The sequence below is a fragment of the Ctenopharyngodon idella genome, chromosome 2 (assembly GCF_019924925.1).
Source record: "Ctenopharyngodon idella isolate HZGC_01 chromosome 2, HZGC01, whole genome shotgun sequence".
Taxonomy (NCBI): Eukaryota; Metazoa; Chordata; class Actinopteri; order Cypriniformes; family Xenocyprididae; genus Ctenopharyngodon; species Ctenopharyngodon idella.
This window is the reverse complement of record NC_067221.1, coordinates 21,612,470-21,639,198: the sequence shown is the minus strand read 5'-3', so window position 1 is coordinate 21,639,198 and position 26,729 is coordinate 21,612,470. Positions and strand designations below refer to the sequence as shown.

The 26,729-nt window shown below is 38.7% G+C and overlaps 1 protein-coding gene across 5 annotated transcripts; it reads left to right on the top strand.

The window, feature by feature from the left end:
• Positions 1-1,797: 1,797 nt before the first annotated feature.
• Positions 1,798-26,653, top strand: rc3h1b (ring finger and CCCH-type domains 1b). 5 transcript variants are annotated; one of them, XM_051866770.1, is made up of 19 exons: positions 1,798-1,989; positions 3,683-4,132; positions 4,226-4,346; positions 5,525-5,764; positions 6,413-6,588; positions 6,832-7,032; positions 7,131-7,263; positions 8,546-8,777; positions 8,876-9,121; positions 12,500-12,648; positions 14,851-15,278; positions 17,435-17,596; positions 18,049-18,195; positions 18,295-18,514; positions 19,322-19,412; positions 19,518-19,608; positions 19,699-19,866; positions 20,011-20,105; positions 22,505-26,653. In XM_051866770.1, the coding sequence occupies exons 2-19, from the start codon at positions 3,902-3,904 to the stop codon at positions 22,665-22,667; spliced, it is 3,294 nt and encodes a 1,097-aa protein (XP_051722730.1). In that variant the 5' UTR covers positions 1,798-1,989; positions 3,683-3,901; the 3' UTR covers positions 22,668-26,653. The 5 variants fall into 5 exon arrangements, with proteins under 5 accessions (XP_051722730.1, XP_051722702.1, XP_051722694.1 ...); XM_051866742.1 differs by having other exon boundaries at positions 1,801-1,975; positions 12,449-12,648; XM_051866734.1 differs by having other exon boundaries at positions 1,801-1,989; positions 12,449-12,648.
• Positions 26,654-26,729: the final 76 nt, after the last annotated feature.

Here is a 26,729-nt window from a genome sequence, read left to right as displayed (position 1 = left end):
TCCGCTGCTGGTAGATTCCATCTCTAACCTATGAGCGCTCGCTCAATATTCATGATTGGTCTGTTAATCCCCGCAGAAATCAGACGGATTAGACAAAAATGGAAAATAAATGCGTACTTTAATTCCTTTGATGTCAACTGTAGCATTTCATTGCATAAGTTGGTACAATTCACAGAAACAGTATTTAAAAAGTGCTCTCAGTAGGTCACGTGTGACAGAACAAGTATTTTGAGAGATGCTATTGATTGCAGTTGTACAAAAAGATAATCTAACTGAACCTTGAGAATTTGCAGTGTTGAAAAATATAACAACAACAATAATACATACTAGAGGATTGTTTTATGATCATAATATTCATGAGGATCTATTTCTTTATTTATGTACACACAGACACACAATTCACTTATGAAGGCATATGCCTATATTCTCGCCTTCTTACCCCATTTATATAAACATATGCCATATGCCATAACAAACAAGAATCAAGAATCTATCAATATAAAAGTAGCATTCTGTGGAGCATTTTAAATATTTTAATCACAGAAGATTATAGACAATTTGTTAAAGAAGATTAGAACTTATTATAATGTAATCACGTACTTAAAGGGGAAGCTGTGCATATTACTTAAAGCTGAAGTGTGTATTTTTTTTTCTGCTAAAATATTTCCTCCTCTCTCAGCTAATGACATTTGAGAGAAGGAAAATGCTAACAGTGTTACAGTAACTGTATCCTGTTACGTCTGAACTGAACCCACGTGGAAACGTGTGGAAAGTGAAACCATGATGATTTAAAAAAAAAAAAAAAAAAAAAAAAAAAAACATAAAAAAATGAAAAATTTCACAATACCTGGTGTGGATTTCACAGTGAATCTTAATTATATGTTTTGTTACTGTACATATTCATATGGAAGCCCATTTCTGCCACATAGGGGATAAAAATACATGCTTTGGTAAATCATAAATATGATAAAAAAGTAAAAATGATGACATTAAAAAGTAAAACAAATATGATTTTTATGCCAATTTTAACTTTTTATGTCAGAATCTTTTATTGTCATCTCATATAGTTTTTGTCATAATTATGACTTAGTCTGTCAAGTTCCAATTTTTATGTCCTAATTAGGGCTCTTTATGTAAAAATTTTGACTTTTATTTTTTTAAAAGCCATTACAAAGTCATAATTCAGACATAAAAAGTTAACATAAGACATAGGCTAATAATACATAAAATTTTATTTTGACCTTTCATGTTGTAATTTCATAATTGTGAACTATATGTCACAATTTCGAGTTTTTATGTCATAATTTCCACTTTTCATCTTATAAATGACTTAGTAGGCTATGTCGCAATTTCATCTTTCTTTTATTATAATTATGACTTAGTGTGCCGTAATTTCATCTGTTTATGTGATCATTTTGTACTCTTTGTCATAATTTCAACTTTCATCTCATAATGACTTTTTATGTCATAATTTCACTTTTATGTCATAATTATGACTTGGTAGCCATGTTAGAATTTCGACTTTTCATCTAGCCCATCTCGTCATTTGTCATAAGTTCATCTTTTTATGAAATAATTCCGACTTTTTCCTCATAAATATGCCTTTTATGTCGTAATAGTTTGTTATAATTGTGACTTTTCTTATAATTACTACTTTTATGTAATGCTTATGTTTTTATGCCATAGTTACGATTTACCAATGCATGGTTTCATTTTGTGTGTCTGGCGAAAATGTGCTTTTATAGTTTCGTGTGTTTTCACAATGAGCTCGATGCAGAGCGCTGCTCAACCGGAGGGGGCGCCCCGGCACGTACCAGTTTCTTCTCTTTCTCGTTGAACTCGAGCGCTGCCTCTGGCGGTAGTTTAGCGCGAGGAACTCCCGAACTACTTCGGCAACCCGTTATAACGGGCGATATGGCGACCGAGGAAATAATCAAGCGTTTTCTTAAGAAAAGATGAAGATAGCTGATACTCAGTAAGAATGAGCGAGTGAGTGTGCATTTGTTGTCTTGCGCCTGTGGGATGCAGAATAGCGCATTTTGCGTGCATTATGTGGTGGTTTCTGGGTGTGGACCGCACACGGCTGGCTAACGGCTAATCTGATAGCACGTTTGCAGCATTTAGCCGCCCGGCTAGCCTTGTGTGGCTTCTGCTTGAACTATTTTTCGTCTTTTCAGTCAGCATGGGGGCTTAATTTGTGGTTAGCTCGTGCAGTATGTGGTTTTTGGCGTTGTCTTTGCTAGTAAATTTGATTTCAGTTGTGTATTAAATTGAAATAGCAATTTCGTTAGCTAGAGTAGCTTATTAGCTTAGGTTGCTAAACTGAATGCTGTGTTTACACGGGCCTCCGTTGACAAAAAATAGCTGTTTACAGTAATCCACGTGATTGTGTATTTGCATCTATTCTTACCACAATGTCATGTTTCCGCTGCAGTTTTGACTGCGGGATGGGTAATAATTGAGTGTTTTGGTCAGGTTCAGCGGGTGCTGTGTTACATAATCGCGGGGTCTCTTGTGGTTTAGCATAAACATATCGTATATTTCGCCTTTATCCTCAGTCTCCGTCTTATCTAAGCACAATTTTGAGTCTGTTTAACTCTTAATCTATGCCCACAATCCCGGTTAGAAATTAAAAGTGTGTGTTTGCTGCTAGCCTATTCAGCCCAGATAGACACAGGAGCCAGTGTGTAATGTGTTAGCTTGATAGCTAATGGAGATGGACTATGGAGAACACAAAATTAAACTGTTTATCAATTTGGCTTATTTATGGCAGGTAAATGGGGTTAATTTTAATACGTGGTTATCAAACGAGTTCATGTAATGCTTATACGTTCAAAATTGCTTAAACTATATGAAGTTAAGTTTATTGACAAACGAGTTAGCTGAGGGTAGCCTGTGTACTTAAGGCAAGACACCACAGATGAATAGTTTAACAATTTTAACTAATAAATATCACCATACTTCCCCAACCGATTAATCACAGTACTTTAATATAACTTTTTTGTATTACAATTTTTTTTAAATGTTGTTTAAACATGCGGCGTTATGTAATTATTCACTCATTTGCATACATTTCCAGAACACAAATCTGAACATATGATAAAGCCAGGTTCAAAATTATTTCATTTTGTTCTTATTATATTTAAATGTTTTTACAGAGGGAATTTTGGATTTCATTATTACTCCGTATGTCAGAAAATACTGTCAACAAACTGACAAAAGTACATTTCCACCATGTTTTTAGGAATAAAATGTTATATAAATCTGGCAAATTATATATTGTATATTTCTGACTATAGGTGCATGAGAAAAAAATTAATTTTGAGTAAACAGCTTTTAAAGATAGGTATTGTAATTTAAAAGTCTACAAATGTAATTGAATAAAATGTAATAAATGCTTAAATGTGTATTTTGGATGTTTATTTCCACTAATCTGATAGATGACAAGTTATGGAATCAACATAGCAATAAATGTTTCAAGTTGTCTTATTTTTAGTTTTCTCCTTTGTTTGAGTAGCAACAGCTGCCAGATGTGGTTAATCTTCAATAAGCCTGTCATTTACTGTATTTTGCAGCATAATTGTGTTGGTAAATGTGTATCATCATGACAGTGTATCAAATATTGTTTCCTAATATTCCATATTTATAAGATTAATCATCAATGGCATCTCTTTTGTTCCAGGTTTCAGGTTTCACACCATGTGATGATCAACCGGGACGTGTGAACTTATTTAAGAACTCCTGTGTTCAGAAGATTTTTTGATTCCAGTGGAATCTTTCATTTTTTTTCCATCTATTATTTCCTTTTTGTTAAATGACACACCCAATCACACATACACCCACACGCACACCCAGGAGAACTCCCCTCACCCTTGTTTACATGTAGAACAACCTTGCTACAATGCCTGTACAAGCTCCACAATGGACAGAGTTTTTACTGTGCCCCATATGCACCCAGACGTTCGAGGAGACGGTGCGCCGGCCCATCAGTCTGGGTTGCGGCCACACTGTTTGCAAGATGTGCCTCAACAAGCTGCACCGCAAGGCCTGTCCCTTTGATCAGACGGCCATCAACACTGACATCGAGCAGCTGCCCGTCAACTCGGCCCTGCTACAGCTGGTCGGGGGTCAGGTGAGGCATTTTAATCACATTTACCGAACAGTGTAATCACAGTATTTCAGATCTCTCACTGTATGCTTCATTGAATTTGTCTTTTTGTCTCAGGTGCCCAAACAGCAACCTGTGGCACTCATTACGTGTCCAGAGGACACCAAGCATTATGATGAGGCTCGGCAGTGCGTTGAGGAGCTGGCCCTCTACCTCAAACCCCTCAGCAGTGCACGAGGTACCTGACATGCTCTCATGTGCTCTTTAAAGTAGTGATGCACCAAAATTAAAATTTTCATTTAGTTGAAAATTCAAATCTAAAATAAAGTTTATTTAAAGGGTTAGTTCACCCAAAAATGAAAATTGTCATTTATTATTCACCCTCATGTCATTCTACACCCGTAAGACCATCTTCGTAACACAAATTAAGATATTTTTGATGAAATCCGATGGCTCAGTGAGGCCTCTATTGCCAGCAATGACATTGAACCTCTCAAGATCCAGAAAGGTACTAAAGACATATTTAAAACAGTTCATGTGAGTACAGTGGTTCTACCTTAATATTATAAAGCGATGAGAATACTTCTTGCGCGCCAATAAAACAAAATAATGACTTTTCAACAATATCTAGTGATGGCCGATTTCAAAACACTACTTCGAAGCTTTACGAATCTTTTGTTTCAAATCAGTGGTTTGGATCGCACAAACAAAGCCTCGTTTACTGAAATCACGTGACTTTGGGGCTCCTAACCACTGATTCAAAACAAAAGATTCCTAAAGCTTCATGAAGCAGTGTTTTGAAATCGGCCATCACTAGATATTGTTGAAAAGTCGTTTTTTTTTTTTTTTTTTTTCGCACAAAAAGTATTCTTGTCGCTTTATAATATTAAGGTAGAACCACTGTACTCACATTAACTGTTTTAAATATGTCTTTCATACCTTTCTGGAGCTTGAGAGGTTCAATGACATTGCTGCCATAAAATTGCCAGAATTTTTGCTTATTGCGATTATTGGATGACAAGGCACGCTACAAGTTTTGTTCATACATTAACAGTAAACAGCATAGGCTAAAAGATCGATCTTGAGATTTAAGAATCAATATTGGTTCAACATAGTAATGACATGTTTACATGTTGTAGCTTATACATGTTGTGTGCAAGATTTAAATGCTGACACATTCAAAAAGCACCATCAGAAAAGCGCTAATTAAATGTCACTGTTTTGGTCAATGATTTCGGCCCTCCGAAACCATTTCGGCCCTCCGAAACCATTTCGGCCAAACCCAAAAATGTATTCTTTCACTTTTGAAAACGAAATCTGGTTCTATCAATTGGTTTCATTTCATGCCAACTTTTAAGCCAGTATAATGGGCATGACCAAATTATTTTTTTAATCTTATTTTTTGGTTTTATCTAGGAGTGGGGTTGAGTAATGCTGCTCAGAGCATGCTGAGTCGCCCCATGCAGAGGAAGCTGGTGACTCTGGTGCACTGTCAGCTGGTGGAAGAGGAAGGACGGGTCAGAGCCATGCGGGCGGCCCGCTCGTTGGGCGAAAGAACTGTTACGGAGCTCATTCTGCAGCACCAAAACCCCCAGCAGCTCTCCTCCAACCTGTGGGCTGCCGTGAGAGCCAGAGGTTGCCAGTTTCTGGGCCCCGGTAGGATGACACTTTTTTTTTTTTTTTTTTTTTTTTTTTTTTTTTAAATGCAAACAGAGATTGTGGCACTATTTTACATGTGACATACAAAATAACCAATGCAAACAAACATGCATATCAACAGCCAAAATGAGAAGTCTTTTCTGATAACTCCTGTATGTGTATATATTTGTGTGTGTGTAAGCAGCGTTAACTAGTTTTCTGTAATTCCATGCCAAGGTAATGGAACACAAAGTATAGAGTTCTACATTTTTTTTTTTTTTTTTTTTTTTTTACATTTAGGTAAAAAAAAACAAAAAAAACAATTGAAAATGTGAAAAGGGTCTATCGATTGTCTCTTAACGAAATAGACAGTTCATGAGCACCATCAAGTCATATAATTATGTAACCGCACTGGATCTGGGAATATGATCAAAAGCATGAATCTCATTGGTTGGTCAGCTTTGGAAAAGAGATTAAAGCACCTCTGCAAAAAATTGTTCATGTCATTCTGAACAGATGTATTAACAATCAATCATTCAAATTAAAATGTTTATTACAACAGATTTTCACAGTTAATAATTGTCCTGGTGTGAACAGGCCTTAATTGGTCATTGAACTTAATTGTTCTAGTTCTAGTTTCTTATGTTGGACCTTTTTTATCAACAGCCATGCAGGAGGAGGCACTAAAGCTGGTGCTGTTGGCCTTGGAAGATGGATCCGCTCTTTCTAGGAAGGTTCTGGTCCTCTTTGTGGTCCAGAGACTTGAACCGAGATTTCCTCAGGCCTCCAAAACCAGTATTGGGCATGTAGTTCAGCTCCTCTACCGTGCCTCCTGTTTCAAGGTAGTTGTCCTTTATTGTGCACTTGATCTCACTCAAACTATTTACATGCATCTTACGCGTTTGTCTGTAGTGTTTTATTTTATTTTTGTTTTGTAATTGAGATCTCTTGGGAGTTTATTGATTTGAGTTTGTTTCTGTTGCTCTTAATGTGCAAATAATTTTTTTCATTAACATAACAGCTTTTTTCAATAACATTAATAGCTGTAGCTCAGAGTTTTCATTTGAGTCTCTTGTGTATCGTAGGTGACTAAGAGAGATGAGGATTCATCGCTAATGCAGTTGAAAGAGGAGTTCCGCACGTACGAGGCACTTCGGAGGGAACACGACTCTCAAATCGTTCAAATCGCAATGGAGGGAGGGCTCCGCATCGCCCCTGATCAGTGGTCTTCTCTGCTGTATGGAGATCAGTCTCATAAATCACACATGCAGTCCATCATTGACAAGGTATGACGCCCATCTGGCTGCTCAGCTTCCTTTCAAATGCCTGAAATAGTATTGTCTCAGAATAATGGATAAAGGGAATATGACTCTTTGTCTTTCAGCTGCAGACTCCAGCGTCATTTGCTCAGAGCGTGCAGGAGCTGACCATCGCACTGCAGAGGACGGGTGACCCTGCCAATCTCAACCGGCTAAGACCTCACCTCGAGTTGCTCGCTAACATCGACCCCAGTCCAGGTTTGTTAAAAGACAGACAAACCCATTATGATGGACTGAGCATATTTGTGTTATACCAGCGGTTCAAACTTTTTTTGGTCGTGCCCCCCCCACCTCTTATTACCAGAAAATTTCATGAATATTCATGATTTTATTAATGGAAAAACATGCAATGAAAAATACCAGCAGTTGTTTAATTCTGTGTTGCTGTTGAAACATTTAAAAATATAACAATAAGAGAGAATAATAGATCTGAACTTTTAAATAAAAAAAACTATGTAAAAAATTTCAGTGATGCTGATTTGTATGCAGTGAGCTCTTTTGATGGCCGCCTCACAAGTTTAGCTTCTTGTACGTCTTCTCACCGGAACACAGCAGCGGAACAGCACATTCACGATAGCAGCTTGTGATGCCGTCCACTGCAGAGGTGCTGTTTTCTATGGCGGGTTTTCTATATCGGGCTTGTCCAAGTCAACAGTCTGAAGAAGAAAGATTTGGAAGAATTGCTTTTTCCACCCCTGTTTTTTTTTTTCTCTTTTTTCTGCGGATCTCCCACTGGTGTTCAAGTGTCGCCAATCCAGTAGAATGCGTTTTCGACTACCTCTGGAAGTGGTCATAGTGGACAAGCTCAAAACGTTTTAGACCCTGTTTACACCTGTGTTTAGCGTCATCCACTCGTGATCCGATCGACCAAAACGCATGTTAATATCAGGTGTAAATGCTACAGGGAGACAGGAAAGACAGATGATCGCCCTTGCAGTGGGAAACCACGTATGACCATTTGTCCCACCAGATGTGTTCGAGAACTTTGTGGAAGAGTGGAGTAACATCTCACAGCAAAAACTGGGAAATCTGCTGCAGTCCATGAGGATGAGATGCACTGCAGAATTTAAAGCAGCTGGTGCCACACCAGATACTCACTGCTACTTTTGAGCCCCTTTGATCAGGAACTCATTACTCCAAATGTCATTCGTCAAGTGTCTGAAATTTGTTCAGTTGTTGAATCTTTTTATGTTCCTTCAAATATTTACGCAAGAAATTTGTTGGAAAAAAAGCAGTTTAAAGTGAGAAGACATTTCTTTTTTTGCTGAGTGTATATATATATTTGCCATGTTTTAGGTTGAATTTAAAAATGATATATACTGTGAAAAAAGTATAAAATTACTCCTCCTGTAATTTAAGTTTAAAGTCTTACTGCCCACCCCTAGAATGAATTATTAACATCGCATTTGTTGTTAAGCATCTGTGTGACGTGCTTGTTCTGTTCTATGATTTAGTTTTGCTTTGATTCATCTTTATTCAGATGCTCCTCCTCCTACCTGGGAGCAGCTAGAGAAGGGGCTGGTGGCGGTAAAGACGGTGGTGCACGGCCTAGTGGACTTCATCCAGAACCACAGCAAGAAGGGTGCTGACACGCAGCAGCCACCCCAGCACAGCAAATACAAGACATACATGTGCAGAGACATGAAGCAAAAAGGAGGCTGTCCCAGAGGAGCTAGCTGCACATTCGCCCACTCTCAGGAGGAGCTGGAAAAGTAAGTGCCGTTGTAACATCTTGCATGTCAGGTAAAAAAAAAAAAAAAAAAAAAAACTTACATTATAATCATAATCTCATTTGGTGTTCGTGTTGCAGGTACCGTAAAATGAACAAACGTCTTGCTGCGCGAGTGCCCTGCACCCCTGGCCTGCTGCCCGAGGAGGTGGTCCCTCTGGAGCCTGGGCGAAAGGCCTCTACACTTACCAACGGCATTGTAGCTGGTCCTGGGACGCCTCTTCCCCAGCTCATCCCCAGAGGCACAGACCCCTCCACATATGACCTCTTACTCAAGCCTAAGATGGATGCCACTAGCCTTAGTGCTCCTGGGTCACCACCTGATTCGTAAGCCCTTGATTTCGTCAACCTTGTTTGACTTCTAGTTCTTTGCTTTTCTGTCATGACTTTAGTATCTGAATTCTTTTGACTCAAACAGCAACAGCAAAATGTTTTATTTTTTCCCAAATCAAATCCAATTTATTTATTTATTTATTTATTTATTTTACAAATTCCATTTTTTCCTAGTTTAAATTTTTCTGGATTCCTTTCTTTTTTCTTTTCTTATTTTCTGAACTCTGCTTTGTAAGGGTTAAAATAATGAAATAATATATATACAGTATCTCACAGAAGTGAGTACACCCCTCACATTTTTGTAAATATTTTATTATCTTTTCATGTGACAACACTGAAGAAATGACACTTTGCTTCAATGTAAAGTAGTGAGTGTACAGCTTGTATAACAGTGTATATTTGCTGTCCCCTCAAAATAACTCAACACACACCCATTAAAGTCTAAACCGCTGGCCACAAAAGTGAGTACACTCCTAAGTGAAAATGTCCGAATTGGGCCCAATTAGCCATTTTCTCTCCCTGGTGTCATGTGACTCGTTAGTGTTACAAGGTCTCAGGTGTGAATGGGGAACAGGTGTGTTAAATTTGGTATTATCGCTCTCACTCTCTCATACTGGTCACTGGAAGTTCAACATGGCACCTCATGGCAAAGAACTCTCTGAGGATCTGAAAAAAAGAATTGTTGCTCTACATAAAGATGGCGTAGGCTATAAGAAGATTTCCAAGACCCTGAAACTGAGCTGCAGCACGGTGGCCAAGACCATACAGCGGTTTAACAGGACAGGTTGCACTCAGAACAGGCCTTGCCATGGTCGACCAAAGAAGTTGAGTGCACGTGCTCGGCGTCATATCCAGAGGTTGTGTTTGAGAAATAGACGTATGAGTGCTGCCAGCATTGCTGCAGAGGTTGAAGGGGTGAGGGGTCAGCCTGTCAGTGCTCAGACCATAAGCCGCACACTGCATCAAATTGGTCTGCATGGCTGTCGTCCCAGAAGGAAGCCTCTTCTAAAGATGATGCACAAGAAAGCCCGCAAACAGTTTGCTGAAGACAAGCAGACTAAGGACATGGATTACTGGAACCATGTCCTGTGGTCTGATGAGACCAAGATAAACTTATTTGGTTCAGATGGTGTCAAGCGTGTGTGGCGGCAACCAGGTGAGGAGTACAAAGACAAGTGTGTCTTGCCTACAGTCAAACATGGTGGTGGGAGTGTCATGGTCTGGGGCTGCATGAGTGCTGCCGGCACTGGGGAGCTACAGTTCATGTATGTCAACATGTACTGTGACATACTGAAGCAGAGCATGATCCCCTCCCTTCGGAGACTGGGCTGCAGGGTAGTATTCCAACATGATAACGACCCCAAACACACCTCCAAGATGACCACTGCCTTGTTAAAAAATCTCCAGACCTAAACCTTATTGCGCATCTGTGGGGCATCCTCAAACAGAAGGTGGAGGAGCGCAAGGTCTCTAACATCCACCAGCTCCGTGATGATGTCATGGAGGAGTGGAAGAGGACTCCAGTGGCAACCTGTGAAGCTCTGGTGAACTCCATGCCCAAGCGGGTTAAGGCAGTGCTGGGAAATAATGGTGGCCACACAAAATATTGACACTTTGGGCCCAGTTTGGACATTTTCACTTAGGGGTGTACTCACTTTTGTGGCCAGCGGTTTAGACATTAATGGCTGTGTGTTGAGTTATTTTGAGGGGACAGCAAATTTACACTGTTATACAAGCTGTACACTCACTACTTTACATTGAAGCAAAGTGTCATTTCTTCAGTGTTGTCACATAAAAAGATATAATAAAATATTTACAAAAATGTGAGGGGTGTACTCACTTCTGTGAGATACTGTGTGTGTGTATATATATATATATAATACACACACATTCATTTATTTTTCGCAAATTCATTTTTCTCTGTTTCAATTTTTCTTTTAAATAAATTTTAATAATCAAAAAGCAGGTCTAATCAATTGAATTTTTTAAAACTTTAACAACTTAATTTATATATATATTTTTTGCAGTAATAGGGCCCTATAAAATGTATATTGAAATTCGTTTTGTTGATTTAATACAAAATGATCAAAAACAGGGGCAATCAAATGAAGGCATAATAAGAAGGCAGTTAATTAACCTTTTAAAATGTAATCAAATTAAAATTAAAGGCACAATATGTACATTTTCGCCGCTGGAGGTCGCTTGTTCAAAACAAAGGTGTAGCTTGATGACACCTTGATTTCTCGGAATCATGGGAGCTGTTGTCTTCACGTCTACAGCTTGTGGAAAAGAATTGGGATGGGACTCAGGCAGAAATCATGTTTATGGATAAGATTATTAACGTTACTGTAGTATGAAGCAGAGCAGGGCCGAGTGCTGTGCGAGCAGAAACGAGGCCGCTGGAGCGATTGCTAATGAGGAGATGAGCGCGACACCTTTCGAGAGCAGTGGAACTTTTATTATACCACAATTGCTGCTTCCGCTTCTTCCAGTCATGCGTATGTGGGGTAAAGCAGCGCTGTTTTATCATATTAGATACATTTGTGTTGAAAGTTGTTATGGTGCTACTCTGCGTTTGCTCTGTGGCTACTATGAGACACTACTATGAGGCGCTGCTATTTTTTTCGAACTCCTTCCGGACTTCTTGTTTTCACACAAATTAAATTGGATCATCCTAAGGCCATGAAGACAAAAAAAACAAAAAACAAAAAAAAAAAACATGGAATTCAAGTCAATTCGTCAAACGGTTCTCGAATAACGTGCAAACAAATTGGGCAAAGAGCACACCAAAACAGACATGAGGCTATATCTCCACAATACTTTAGCGTATTCTGACCAAATTTGGTGTGTTTTGACAACCATGACCTGATGGTACCTGTACAGTTTCGGCACAGAGCCACCTAGTGGTTACAAGATATAAGGTTTTTTTTTTTTTTTATAACTTCTGAACAATTTAACCATAAATCACGAAACTAGTTTAGATTTGGTGCAGCATGCCTTTGTAATGAAACTGGTCTTAATAGATTCCTTGGGTCATGCCGACAACATAGTCGTTCAAACTTTCCGTTTATTATTATCATCATTATTTTGAGAGGTACATTTTTTTTTTTTTTTTTTTTTTTTTTTTTTATTCATCCCAAAATTGCCAAATTCTGTGACATTCCACGTTGTACAGTAAATTCCATTTTTATGTAAAGATTCTGCAATTTTGTCCATGTTTTCTGCATCATTGAATAATAGGCCCTATAATAGGTTTGGCTTTAACAGGAAGGAACAACATAAGTTATCACTGACTCATTTCTGCCTTTTGTTTCTCTTCAGTTTGGATAAATCTGGCTTGACACTGACACCCCACCCTGTGCCTCACTCCAGGGCGGAGCACTTACCCATGCCCAAGCAGGTGCCAGTTGTGCACAGAGGTGCACCACAGATGTATTCGCAACAGCAGACCGAGCTCTTCTATCCAGAGCCAGCCAGACCTCCTGCCTCAGGATCTCAGTATGATACTCCATACCCAGCAGGTGAATAGATTTGTTAATATAGATGGTTGTCTGAACAGATTACGAATATTGTCATTTATTGGCTCCCAAGATTCTTGAAGCTTTTTAATGCCAGTATTGCTACCTAGAGTTTCACACAAAATTGATCGTTAAGAAGTTACGTAACAGATGAACTCTGGGTACTGCCAACCAACCAATCAAAATAAACTAGGCTAATTTATGTTAACATGAAGAAGATGCATGTTGCACTGTGTAATTAACTGGAATATATATATATATATATATATATATAATTTTTTACAGGATGAGTTGATGACAGTGTTAGCTTGGAGTTTAATGAATAGCTGTAAATGTTTGACGAAATTAGGCCCATTTTTAATTTACAGCTTAAAGGGTTAGTTCACCCAAAATGAAACTTCTGTCATTAATTATTCACCCTCATGTCGTAAGACCTGTAAGACCTTCGTTCATCTTCAGAACACAAATTAAGATATTTTTGATGAAATCCGAGGGTATCTGATCCACACATAGGCAGCAACGTCATTGCACCTTTTGACGTCCAGAAAGGTAAAAATAGTCCATGTGACTACAGTGGTTCAACCTTAATGTTATGAAGCAACGAGAATACTTTTTGTGCGCAAAAACAAAACAAAAATAATGACTTTATTCAACAATTTGAACGGTTGTCATACGTAGTTAACTCAGTGCAGGCTTACTTGTTTACGTCCGAATGCCAGCTCATTATTGGCCGGATCCTGTGTCAGCATCACATGCAGGCGTCGTGCTGCTCACGTGTTCCGCTTCGGACAGTACAGAGTTGGCGTTCAGACGTAAAAAGGAAGCCTGCACCGAGTTCACTACGTATGACAACGGTTCAAATTGTTTTGTTTTTTGCGCACAAAAAGTATTCTCGTCGCTTTATAACATTAAGGTTGAACCACTGCAGTCACGCCGACTGTTTTAACCATGTTTTCAACTAACATCAAAAGGTGCAATGACGTTGCTGCCTATGTGTGGATCAGATACCCTCATTTTCATCAAAAGTGTCTTAATTTGTGTTCCGAAGATGAACGAAGGTCTTACGGTTGAGGAACGACATGACGGTGAGTACTTAATGACACAAATTTCATTTTTGGGTGAACTAACCCTTTAATTGCAAATTGTATTTATTTGTATAAACAAAAAAAAAACAAAGAAAAGATAACTACAATCAATAATTGTAAATGCTACAAGTAAATTTAAACATCACAACATTTAAAATGTATAGTATGCATAATTGATATTCATTTAAAGGTTTGTTAAAGATTACATTTAACAGGTTATTAAATTAGTGTTTTTAACAGTTTACTTTTAAGTGAGCATTAGATGGTGATAAAAATGTAAAAAAAATAGCAGAAATGACAATGAACAATTAAATGTCCAACATCGGCGAATATGATATATTGGCTAATAACTGAAATGGTACCAATTTATTGTGTAATTTATTGTGACTAGAAATGCATCTAATTTCTTCTTAAGGCCCAACACGAATGTTCGGCACGAAAATTTGGTACGATTTCGCATGTAATTTGTCTGTGCACTTGTTGTGATTATTTTATGATTTATTTTTAAATCCTTTTTGTGTAAAGCACTTTGAATTACCATTGTGTATGAAATGTGCTATATAAATTAACTTGCCTTGCCTTGCCTTGCCTTGTGCAGACCAGTGCGTAAAAAATGGCAGAAATACCCCGGTACACAAAGTGCTCCATTTCTGACACCTGCTTGTCACGGAGAATAAAGAAAGTCACAAAGTATTTACATGTTTTCAAACAGCTGTTCAGTTTTTTTGTATTTACTGTGGTGTTTGTCAAACATGACTAAATTCAAGAATACGGAGACAAGAGAGTTGCTTCAGGATACTAACTCAGAAATTCAGCAAAATAGTCTGTTTGTGAGCGCCATCAAGTCATAGTTTTATGTAACGGCAGTGGATCTGTTCATGTTACCAAATGCAAATCTTATTGGTTGGCCAGTATTCTTCGCAGTGTGATGGAAGAGATTAGAATACCTCTCTGTGACATTGATGGCATGCAAATGCTTGTGTTGGTCTGAACAATTGCATTAACAGCTGTTCATTCAAATTAAAATGTTTATTGCACGAAATTTGTGAATGAATATTTGTCTTGGTGTGAATAGGCATTTAGATTTGTCATAATGCTCATAACCTGTTTTTTCTTTCAGGCAACCCCTACCCATACCAACCTCCTCAGTATGTTCCTCCCCGCTACATCCGTAACCCACCTCCCCCGGGCGAGTCTGCAGTGCCACCTTACACAGAGCCCTACCCAGGTTACGGCCCAGAAAGCCAATATCAGGGCCACCACCCTGGTCCTCCTTTCTCAGCCCACACCTATGCACCGCCCCCCCATTACAGTCGCAGGCATGGACACTATCCCACACCCCCACCTCCGTTTGCCCCTCCCAGAGACGACTTGGTCAGGATGAGCCCGGTTCCTTTGGACGTTCCCCCGACTGCTATGCCTCCGCCTCCAGCAGGAGCTGCAGGTTCTCTGTACCACCCCCAGGAGACATCATCCAGAGACAGATACCCATCGGACGGTTACTATCCTGCTGGACCGCACCACAGCCAGATGAGGTCTCACATAAGAGTGAGTTTTGTTGTTCTTAAGGTTTTTGTATGCTAAACAGTAGTTTTCTTTGCTTGCTATGCATGCCTATAACGTTTCAAATAAGGTTGTAGAAATAGTTAAATGATGATTTTAAATAATTACTCAATATTTGAATATTGGGGGAAAATCTATTACTTTTAGTCAACAGTGTGCACTCCTTAAATAACATACATAATCGTTTATTATGCTGAAATGTGAGGTTTATCATTTAACCCCTTTAACCCGAAGCGGCCTGGTACCATGCCAATGGGGGGTGCTGCAATGTTTTGCAATATTTTGTGTTGGTCAAGCAAGAGTATATGAAGTAAAGTGATGGTAACATCACTTTACTTCATATGCTCTTGCTTGACCAACACAAAATAGGTGTAATTTTAAAGCTTAGAAGCTTGGCTTTACAGTGAATATAAGGAATATGACCAACTCTTAAAAGGTGCTTTTAAATTTTTAGAAATATTGGAGGTGCTCCATTTTCATAGCGTGAAAAAATAACTCTACTTGAAAATGTAATCTGTAAAAGCATCATACATGCATAGTCTTGACATATTGTTGAGAAGGTCTCAACTATACAAAGCAGAATACAAAAAGCATATTTGTTTTAGTTAGAGAGCAAAATATAGAGTTTTTGTCTGAAAAATCACTGGCAATGCACATGTAAACAGTATACACGCTAAAGAGTTTTGTGCCGTGTTTTGATTTAGAACTTTGAGATACATTAGTAAACCATAGTAGATCACATATCTTTATTTAGAGGAGGTGGTCTCAATTCAAATTATCCCACACACAACATAACACAATATGTAGATTGTGAGAAAATCCCATGTAAAAACATAAGCAGCTTGACTAGTAAACCCATTGGACTTCCTGGATCCGATCGCGTCGCGATCATGATGCAGTGTTTTCCAACGTCATTTGAAAGTTCAACCAATGGAAACTTGATCTTGGGTATGGTGGGTAGAGACAGTTGTGTCAAGACCAGTCAGACACTGTTTTACAGCTGGAGCGTGCTTGGATTGGACTGATCACTCAGATTGACAGGTCTTACTTTACCATGCGTCAATAGGAGCGCACAACCGAAAGCGCGCTGGAAGATTGTTAACCAGGATCAATCATCAACCAGGAACTTAATTATTGTTGATTATTCTATGTAATAAGTATTTTTTATTTTTATTGTGGCGTTTACACATGTAAGTACTAGTTCTTATGTTCAGTAAAACACATCACTTATTTGGAAAGGTTTTTTTGGACTTTTGATAAAAAGGTTACCTTGGTTTCAAATGCCATAACTTTTGATTGCTTTGAGATTGACATGATTGTGAACAAGCCCACACTTGATTTTATGACCAGTAGGCTTGCTTCGATAGTCTGTGTAGCCTGTGTTACCGGTTATGTCACTTGTCCACCACGGCACCGCCTCCCACCGTCATTTTGATTTTTTTTTTTTTTTTTATAGTAATAAAAGTAATTTAGTTCAGTTAGAAAACGGACACTACAATTAAAAACTGAACGCATCTGCTCAATGCAGCATGAGCCGAACGAGAGTCGCAGCATAGATCGGCAGCAGTAGATTTCATTTATTACGAGAGTGAGGAGCTGACTGACAGGATGATTGCATAAGATTTTTGGATTTTTGCAATATTTTGAATTTAAACCCAGTGCTAATGGGGAACCTGCAAAGAATTAGTTGTTGTGTTTTTCATTAAGAATAATAACCCACCATACAAGCAATTGCCGCCCTTGAATTGGCACTAATTTGAAAGCAAAAGTAAAATCCGCAGCATTCATAGTCTATTGGGGCGGAGCGTTTTCAGTTCATTCCTATGGAAGCTCAACTTAATTGAAAATGCTCGCTCCGCACCATTATGAATCCCTGTGCAGCCGTGCACATTTTACTTTCGCTTTATTTCAAATTAGTGATTTAAAAGCGAGGTGCAAAAAAGGGGAACACACCCCTCCCGGTGATATCGGTATTACCGGTGTCACACTTCGATTAACCAGTGGGAAAATTTCCTCACCGACACAACCCTAATGACCGGTCACATATGCTTTCTAATAGTCAGTTGCACTGATTTCCTTAAGCACCTCGAGTCAGTTCAGTTATTTATCTTGTTGACCATTATTTATATGTTCTCCCCCGGCAGGACCCATACAGCCGCTCTCAGCCCAGTCTGGATGACTTGCATCGCAGGCGCAAGGAGCTGCTTGTCCAGCTGGAGGAGAGAAAAGTCATCTCCCCTCCCCCTTTCGCTGCCTCCCCCACTCTCCCTACACACCCGTTCCCCAACGACTACCCTCAGGAGGTGAGTCCTGAAGGAGATCCCACAATCCTTGTAGTTTTATCATGGATCATGAATATAACAATGAAGCTTATTTTCACCACAGTATAAAAAACAAAATTGCAACTGCAATTGATAATTGCAACTTTTTATCGGACAATTCTGATTTTTGTTTTTTTTTAACACATCTGAGTTACTCAAAATTCTGATGTTTTTCCTTGCAATTCTGACTTGAGAGTTTATATCTGACAATTTTGAGATAAAGGCCTGGTTTCACAGACAGATTTTTTTTATTACATGATGGAAACAAAAAAACAGAACTGCTAGATATAAACTTGCAGTAGTGAGAACAAAAATTGTGAGATTAAAAAGTCAAAATGTACTTTTTTACTTTTTTATTCTGTGGTGGAAACAAGCTTCCATAATATAATGCTCAACATTGCTCTTTGTAATTTTTGAATTCTAAATGTCTGCAGTATTTGGAGGATGGCTCTAAAGCCTTTGGAAGTCGGGAGCCGGACTATGCTGGGCAGTATTCCCCCTGGTCATGTGACACCATAGGATCATACATTGGCTCCAAGGATGCTAAACCAAAAGATGTCAGTAGTGCTGTGGAGATGATGGCAAGTGATCTACCTCACCCTTTGTGTTTCCACACTTCAGCTAAGACTGTAAGTAACAGGTTTTATTTGTCATTTCCTTCCTGTACTGTTCTACAACAGAATGCAGAGGGAAAAGTTCTGCGTGAACCTCCACTGGACACCCAGCGGCGCTCTGCGGAAGCCAAAGACGACGATCCCATCATTCCCTTTGGTCCTCTGCCCACAGTGTCTCCTTTTGGTGCCATTTCACGTACCTCTAAAACGGGTTACCAGACCACTGGGCCTGTACAGGCCATGGCGTCCTCACAGGCCTCGGGCTCCAAACACATGACTATGACAGGTGATTGGAGATATTTATAATAATCATAGATGTGGATGAAAAGTTTTCTGGTTCCTTAAAGGTGCCATTACCATTCTTAGTAATTTTTCAGTACATTTGTGATTTGTTTTGATGGATTCATTTAAAAACTGCTCATAATTTGTTCATGGAACACTAATGAAGTATTTTAGTATGGTCTGCCTTAGTGAAAGAGTGCAGAAGTTCCAGCACTGTTAACAGAAAAAGCCATTTGTAAAAAAAAAAAAAAGGAATTGATTTGAATACAAAAACAATTGTCATTTCCCAACCCTAATTATAAAGCAAGAGTTAGGGATGGGCATTTTATGATTGTCCATCAATGTTTTCCTGTCCGAGTACTCGGGTACTCATGCACATCTCTAGCAGGATTTATGTTCTTCCAGTCTTCAAGAATGATTATTAGAGATCAGAATTTGATTCAGTATCACTTAAAGAGTATTTGAAGATTGAATTATAGGAATTTCTTTGGTGTATTTGGTTCAAGAACCGAGATGACTTTCTGTGTACACTATTGATCTAAGGTGGTCATATTTACCGATTTTCATGGGGGAAGTCAAGTCATTTTTGTAGGAATCCAAATGGACAGGAATTTTGCCTGACAGAATTCACAACTTTAATGTTTAAGTTGGTCACCTAGATTCACTGCGACATCCAACAGAAAGTAGCTTTCTTTGAAAGTGACTTCTGTGTGAGCGGTGCAGATGAAATTTTGATAATGTGACTGCTTCTTTAGACTTTCCAGTTCAGCAGTTGTAGTTTTGTTTTTGGTAAAGTTTGTTTTTCTCTCAGCAGACTATCCATATGGAAGCCACAGCGGATGGGGTGGATCGTCCTACCCTCAGCACCAGAGCATCAACTCTCAGGGACACTTCAACGAGCGGTACTTACCCTTGCCTCTTACACTTAATCAAGATGCATAATTGGGTTTTTTGTTTGATTGTATGATTTCATTTGAGCATTCATTTTTTCCCCATGTTTTTGCCAGTCTGCCCATGTCTGCCCCTGACCGTGAGCAGCTCAAGATTGAGCTCCAGCAAGTCAACCAACAGATCAGTCAGCAGACACGCGGGATGGAGGTGTGTTTGAAATGTCCGTCTTAATTCATGAATTAAAACTAATAACTTGTCTTATGTTTAGTAATATTAATATTTTGCATGTGCACTCAGGCTGCCAGTAACTCCATGCTCCTGCAGAGGGAGGCGTGTGCGCTGGCGTCTCAGCCCACGGCTGGGGTGAAGTGGTCTTCAGGTGGCACTGTGTCCAGTGAACAGCTCAGCCTGGAGCTTCATCATGTAGAGCGAGAGATCGGAAAGAGAACCCGTGAAATTGCCATGGTAAGTCAAACAGCCACTGTTAGTGAAACGAGAAACTTGCGGTATCAGTTACGAGAGAATGTTTTTGAGGTTATTTTTTTTTATAGAAGTATTTATTCTCATAAGAACATTCTGAGTTCACTGAACCTGTTTCCATGATTGAAGGAGAACCAGGTGGCCCATGAGTACAAGCTGAAGGCCACTGAAAATGGGCAGCCTGACCATAAAGCCCAGCTGGAGGAGCTCTCTTTAGCACTGGGGTGAGTGAGGAAACTTTGTTTACTAGCTATTTAAGGGGCCGTTCACACAATGCATTTCTGCATTCCATTGCACTGCTTTTCTGTTATTTTTCTGTGCAAGCATGCAGTAGACAGATGTGTGTGACTTACGGCCGTTTCACATCGCAAGTTTGAGCGGCACGTTAACCGCATATTTTTTTCTGCGTGCATGTTGGCAAATAAGTGCATTCACACCGGGAGCAAGAGCAACATGCGGGTGTCAAGCAGGAGCATTGCATCAGCATCATCTATTTTTGCTGCACTGCTCGCGCTCAAAATGAAAGCACACTTTTGATGGACAAAATAAATATTTCACCACACAAAAAGTGCTCAAAATGCACAGGATAAGCATGTCTAGTGTGTTTTAACAAGAATTGGAATATGTCAGAAAAGAAAATGAAGAATCAAAAATGTTTATAGAAGATTTACCCATTTACCCAATGTTGTACACCTCCCCATGTTAACAAACTTTCAAAGACTATAAAGTTTAGAAATGACCAACCGCTGCTGTGACGCTACAAACACTTCCACTTTGAATACTCTTGCGAGTCTGCAGCTGCAGTGACAATGTAGTTACGCTGACCTGAAGCTGACACAAAGCTCAAGCTTGCGGTGTGAAATGGCCATTGTGTTTGCGTCTTTTGCAGTGTTTATTTAAGTTCGTCTACATCAGGGGTACTCCAGTTCAGAGGCCAAGAGAGCCGCATTTAAACCACATAAAATGTAAAGGGCCACAAATTACTTGGATCGTAAGACTTTTATTTAGGCCAGGGGTAAGCAAGTTCGGTCTTAGAGAGCCACTGTCCTGCGGAGTTCAGCTCCAACCTTATTCAAACACACCTGAACAAGCTAATCAAGCTTTTCAGGATTACTAAAGAAGTTTCTCAATATGTGTTCTTGTCTGTACTTGTGTTCTTGTGGACTTGTGAAACGGATCCCAGAATGCATCTCGCACTAACCAGCAGGCGTCAATAGTAAAGGAGAAAACCCGCGTAATTTAAACATTGGCCTACTTCAGTTATTATTTAATGAAATGTGGTTTTTCAGGTGAGAATGTACAAGTTTAAAGCTCAAATGTATGGTTTATTGATAAAGATGGCGGCTATTTGAAAATTTGATCTGATGTTTTCGGAGTTGTGAGATCCAGGCTTTCACCGGGCGCTCGGCGCTCATGTACACAGCTGAAAGCAGCAAGTCGTTTTGACGTTTGCCACTGGCTCTGATGTCTCTGTAGTGGTTAAACATGACATAATTCGTCTTGTGTATATCTAATGGGCAATCTTTGGTCTGATGAATCTATAATTTGTTCCCTGGCAAATCATTTTGGCTGAGGGCAAAGTGAAGTTTAATAACTTTTTTATTTAAAGGACTCCCTCTATTTAACTTTACCGTTGTTGCCTACTAGAGTGCTGACTTTGTATATGTACGTTTCACTGAATTGTTTGCTTTTATTTCTTATTGTATAGCTTCTTATACTTTTATAATGGCTATTATTGATCATTAAAACTGACATTTATCAAAAAGAGACAGGGTTTTGTTTTATGTTTTATTTCATTTTATTACAGTGAAGATAACCAGAGTATGCACATATTGCCTGAACCACATATTAATGTTTAATATTTTTTAAATGTAAACGAAAAGAGGCTGGGTGTGTTTTATATTTCTTTTTGTTATAAATACTATACATGCAGTTAAGATAATCAATGAACGCGTTGTCTGAACCACATTTGTGGTTGTGAGGCTATTTATATTTTTACGATTTTTTTAAATGAACACGAAAAGAGGCAGAGTGGTGTTATATAACATTTTTTTTTTTAATTGTTGTGTAAAATATACATACAACCGGAGTAGCCAGAGCTATCAAGAGCGCTGCTGTTCCATTTCTAGAATCACCGGACTTGCGTCCTCTCGTCCTCGGGAGTCCGTTCTCCTGAGTTGAACTTGCCAAGTCTGAACTTTGCATACTTGGTATTGAGAAATGCCTTAAGGCTATAGGAAGGTGAGTTGTTGTTTTTTTTTTTTTTTTTTTTTCAGGGTTGCAGCTAAACTCTGCAGGACAGCGGCTCTCTAGGATTGAACTTGCCAACTCCTGATTTATGCCGTCTTAAGCCAATATTTATAGTATTTTCAAGAGCAGTTTATTATCTAACTAAGTGTTTCTAATCCTTTAATGGTTCTACATCAGTTCACGGCGACATTGGTACTTGTTGGTCTTGTTAGGCTCACCGGTCTTTTCCCTTAGGCTACCATCAGCAAAGACCTAAAATAGCCTCTTTTGTTGTCTGTTTTCCTATTGCTCTGTTAGCCAGTACGCATGTTTAAATAATGTTTACACAAATAAACTTATTCTCTCTTTTGTCTGTTTCTCTTCTGTCCATCAGTGAGGTGTCTAATGGATCCAGTGGCATGAAGCCAGCCAGTAGTATGGGTGGATCTATGCTCTCGCTGACCAATAAGACATCGTCTCTCACCCTCTGCTCCGCTGACCAAGCGGCGAGTAGCTCAGACCTTCAAAAGAACGGTGTCGTTCACTCTTGCTCTTAAGAGTGTATTCACACACCTTCACACACACACATATACGCCGACAACCTCTCCAGAGGTCAATATTCCTTCTCGGAGGGCTTTGAAATTTGTCTCTTGACCAATTCAACCAGTTTCAAGAGCTTTTGCAAGATGTGTTTTTAATATTCAGACGGAGCTGATATGAGGGACACAAATTCACATACACGAACACGCACACACCTGCATGCTGCTACATGCATGCACGACACAAACTTCTCTGTTGTTTTATTTAGAAAAATGAGCAGTATCTGCCGTGACATAAATTTTCTTTCTTTTTGTTCTGTGAATGAGCTTTTTGTTTTAATGACTTCTCATCGCCTGGAAACCAGGGCATCTGAATAATGCTTACTTTGTTGTGTTCCCAATATATTAAGAAAGAACAGTCAACCCAAAGCTAGCACAGACAGGACGACACAAACTAGTGGAATCAAAACGAGAATCAAGCGCACTATTTTTAGCATCGGGGCAAGTTGCAACGGTGTAGTCGGGGCTCTGTTGAAACGTTCAACTCCCTGGATCCTCTGCAGCCTTGAATATGATCTGACTCACCAGGTTTAAAGTAGCATGGAGAACCTTTTATGAATCCATTTCTATGGACCGTTATCACGGGTCTCCTCACATGACGCTCGACCGTGGCAGTATATCACTGTAAGGCAGTTAGATAGGGCTCTGGATGACACAAGGGGGAAGAGAGATAGATTTTTATATATATATATTATATATATATATATATATATATATCAGTTGTCAGGTTTTGTTTAATTTATGGTTTGGCTATATAACTGTTAAGGAATTTGTAAATGTGTGGTGACACATGTCTAAAGCGTTCTGTTTTATAGAATGCAAACAGATGTCTTTAAAAATGAGCACTTTTTTCCATGTTTTCCATGAGTGTGTGCTTTTTAGTCAAGGAAGTGCAACACTTCACTTCCCTTGTGTTCTTCAGAGCTCTGTGGTGATTTTTGTTTCTCCCAGTGCCACAGTCTTTGTAAGATTACAGCCTATTAGGAAATAATTTCATCAGTTTTCCCTAACTTCTGTGAAGTTGCATATTTGGCTCTCCTGGTCGAGTTTGCATATTCGGGTCTCGCCACTATTGCTGCAAAGAAATATACCAGGGTGCGTAGTTTCAACAACACCAGGTCCCGTAGCGCTGAACGATTGCATTACAGTTTTGACACTCTGGTAAATGTTTTCGAAATTTGCTTAGGTGAGAAATTAGAGAGAGTTCAACCAATAATAAATTCTGTTGTCATTGACTCACCCTCATGCCATTCCAAACCTGTATAACATTTTTTTTTTTTTTTTAAATATAAATAGACAAAAACAGTTGAAACATTCTTCAGAGTATCTTCTTTTGTGTTCCACAGAGTAAAGTCAGTCATGCAGGTTTTGAAAGCCATGAAGGGGGAGTAAATTGATTTCATTTTTGGATCAACTATCCCTTTAAATAAAAATCCAGACAGATGTTCATTATAGACAAGCTATTTAATGTCTTTTGTGTTTCCTCTTTCTCTTTACAACTTAAAATTAGTTTGGAATCATCAAAGACGATTATGAATTTATGCAATGGGACAAGCAGAATTTTTAATGCTACTCAAATGTTTCATGAATTGAGGCTCATGAATTGAAGTTTATCCCTCCATCAACCTGCTTTGGCTTAAACATTTTTACACAACGACTGTTTCCAAATGAGGCCCCGAAAACGAGGAGAACAAGATTATTTGAAGTCTGAAGTCTTCCTATAGTGATGACATTCTTCACGTGTGACATTTTGTTCTAGTCTCTTGAGACCGACTATGATATACAGCTCCAATTTTGGGTGCAACCTCTTAACGTGTAATCTTTTGTGGTTTTTGTGCTATACCCGTGGTGATATAGTTGATTTCTCTAATTACGATGACTCGTAGTCACGGTCATTATTTGATGTTCTTGTTAATGAAAGAGCACACGCAGCCTTTTCAAGCAGTCGTCGAGATTGAAATCGAGCTGTGCCGACAATGCAGAGATGACATCAACCTTACTATCGAGGTTTAAACTTATCGCGTGATGTCCATCACACTCGCTGAGCAAATTCTCCAGAATGTTGTCTTTCTCCATGCTAAATCGGTAAATTGAATTCTCGTAGTGTTTCTATTTCATGCTGTTGAAGATCTCACAAACTAGTTAAGGCTTTGCCTGATCTGAAATGAGCTGCGTAGGGTTAGCTTATGATTTCTCAGCTGAGACGCTTGTTTCTTTTCTGGGGAATCTGATCTCTGGCTAGCCCTTCAAGATCTTTTCACCTTTTTTGTAGCCCAATAATCAAAGTGAAACTCATAAGAACATGTCCGGCTCACATTTCACAAAAAAAATTTAGATAAAGAAAAGAATGTATAGGGTTATTAGTGTTTTGTTTTGTTTTGTTTGTATTGACATTTTCATGACAAATAAGCACATCTTCCTCCCTAAATTCAAAATACATGGTGAATTGTACTTGATTTGAATGCGTTATTATATATTATTATTATTATTATTATTATTATTATTTTGAGATGAAATATGTTCCGGTAATGTTCTTGTCAGGTTCCATGAGATTCACCCATATGTGTACTATAATTTCTAGATATTGCTCACAATATGTGCCACCTCAAATTTTGAGGAAGGAGGATATGATAAATGCTCTGAGAAATCCATTTATATTTATACAAGGAAAATAAAAAACAATTGCACAGGAGGCATTTAAATCGAGCAGCTTATCTTGACGCCTCATCTATAGAGGTGTATGAACGTGACTAAGAATAGTTAAATGGCAAGGCTTTTATACATACGTGAGGATTTCTGCTTATTTTCCTCCTCCCAGCTGTTTTCCATACAATTTTCAGGAGCTTCGCTAACACGCTCCTGTCACCGGTTAGCATTGGGTTGTCTTTGGTTTTTGTTAGGCGCAAGCACTAGCATGACGAGCGTTCTGTTTAGCATTGCTAACCGCTGCTACGACAGGCAAACCTTTAGCCAGCGTTTGGCAGGTGTGCTGAGATTTTTTTGCGTTTGGCTTTCACAGAGTGCCCAAAGCTGTACGACGGTAAGCATTCTCGAGTGCTGCACTGCCAGGATGCTGCTTCTATTTGAATCTTTGGATTGTATGGGAATGTGCTATCTTGTATTTAATATTTAGCACTTGCTTGGGTGCTGTAGAACTTTTTTTTTTTTTCCCTCTAATGATCAGTGATCTCACTGAGCGAATTACTTCGGTGTGGATATTTTTTGTTTGTTTTACAAATTAATGTCAACCACCCACACATAGCAACTTATGGGAAACGACTCAGTAAGGCTCATTTACAGTTTTGTGCATGAGGTTATTTTTCCTCAAGTAAGAAATTGCAGAATAATGTGATTTTCTTTGAGAATGGGTCTGTTCCTAATGGATGATATTCATTTCTCTGCCTGGATTGTGTCTGTTTTGAACAGACCTGTTGAATTCATTTAAATGAAATGCAAATTAACTCATTTTGAATCTTATAACACTGTTATGGCTGTCTTTTTTTTGTCATTTTGTTTGTTTTATTCCTAACTTTTTGGGAAATGTAATGGCTTTTTTATGATTACTTCCAAGTTGTCTTGTAAAATCTCTTAAATTAAGGTACAGGCTCAATTTCAACAAGGAAAGGTTTTATATATAAATATATATTATACTCCATTAAGGAATGTTTAGAACCATCTTACTCCAATGTGGATGTAGCCATTATTACGCCATTTTATGACTTTGTAAAAGAATTCACTGTGTGAAAATTGGTTTGCATTTTTGTATAATACAATCTGCTTTTTGTTTGTTTAAAAGAAGGTGAAACTGGATATTAGAGGACAAGATTTAAAAAAAATAAAAATAATAATTTAACAGAACCTGTGATATGGAGAAAATGTAACTTGTGTACAACGATTCTAAATGAGAGGGATGGAATAAACAATACTGGTAACACTGCTATAAAGATGTGTGTTGGCTGTGCTTGTTTGTTTTTTTTTTTTTTTTGTATTTTTAAGATTCCTTTCAGTCCCAACACTGCA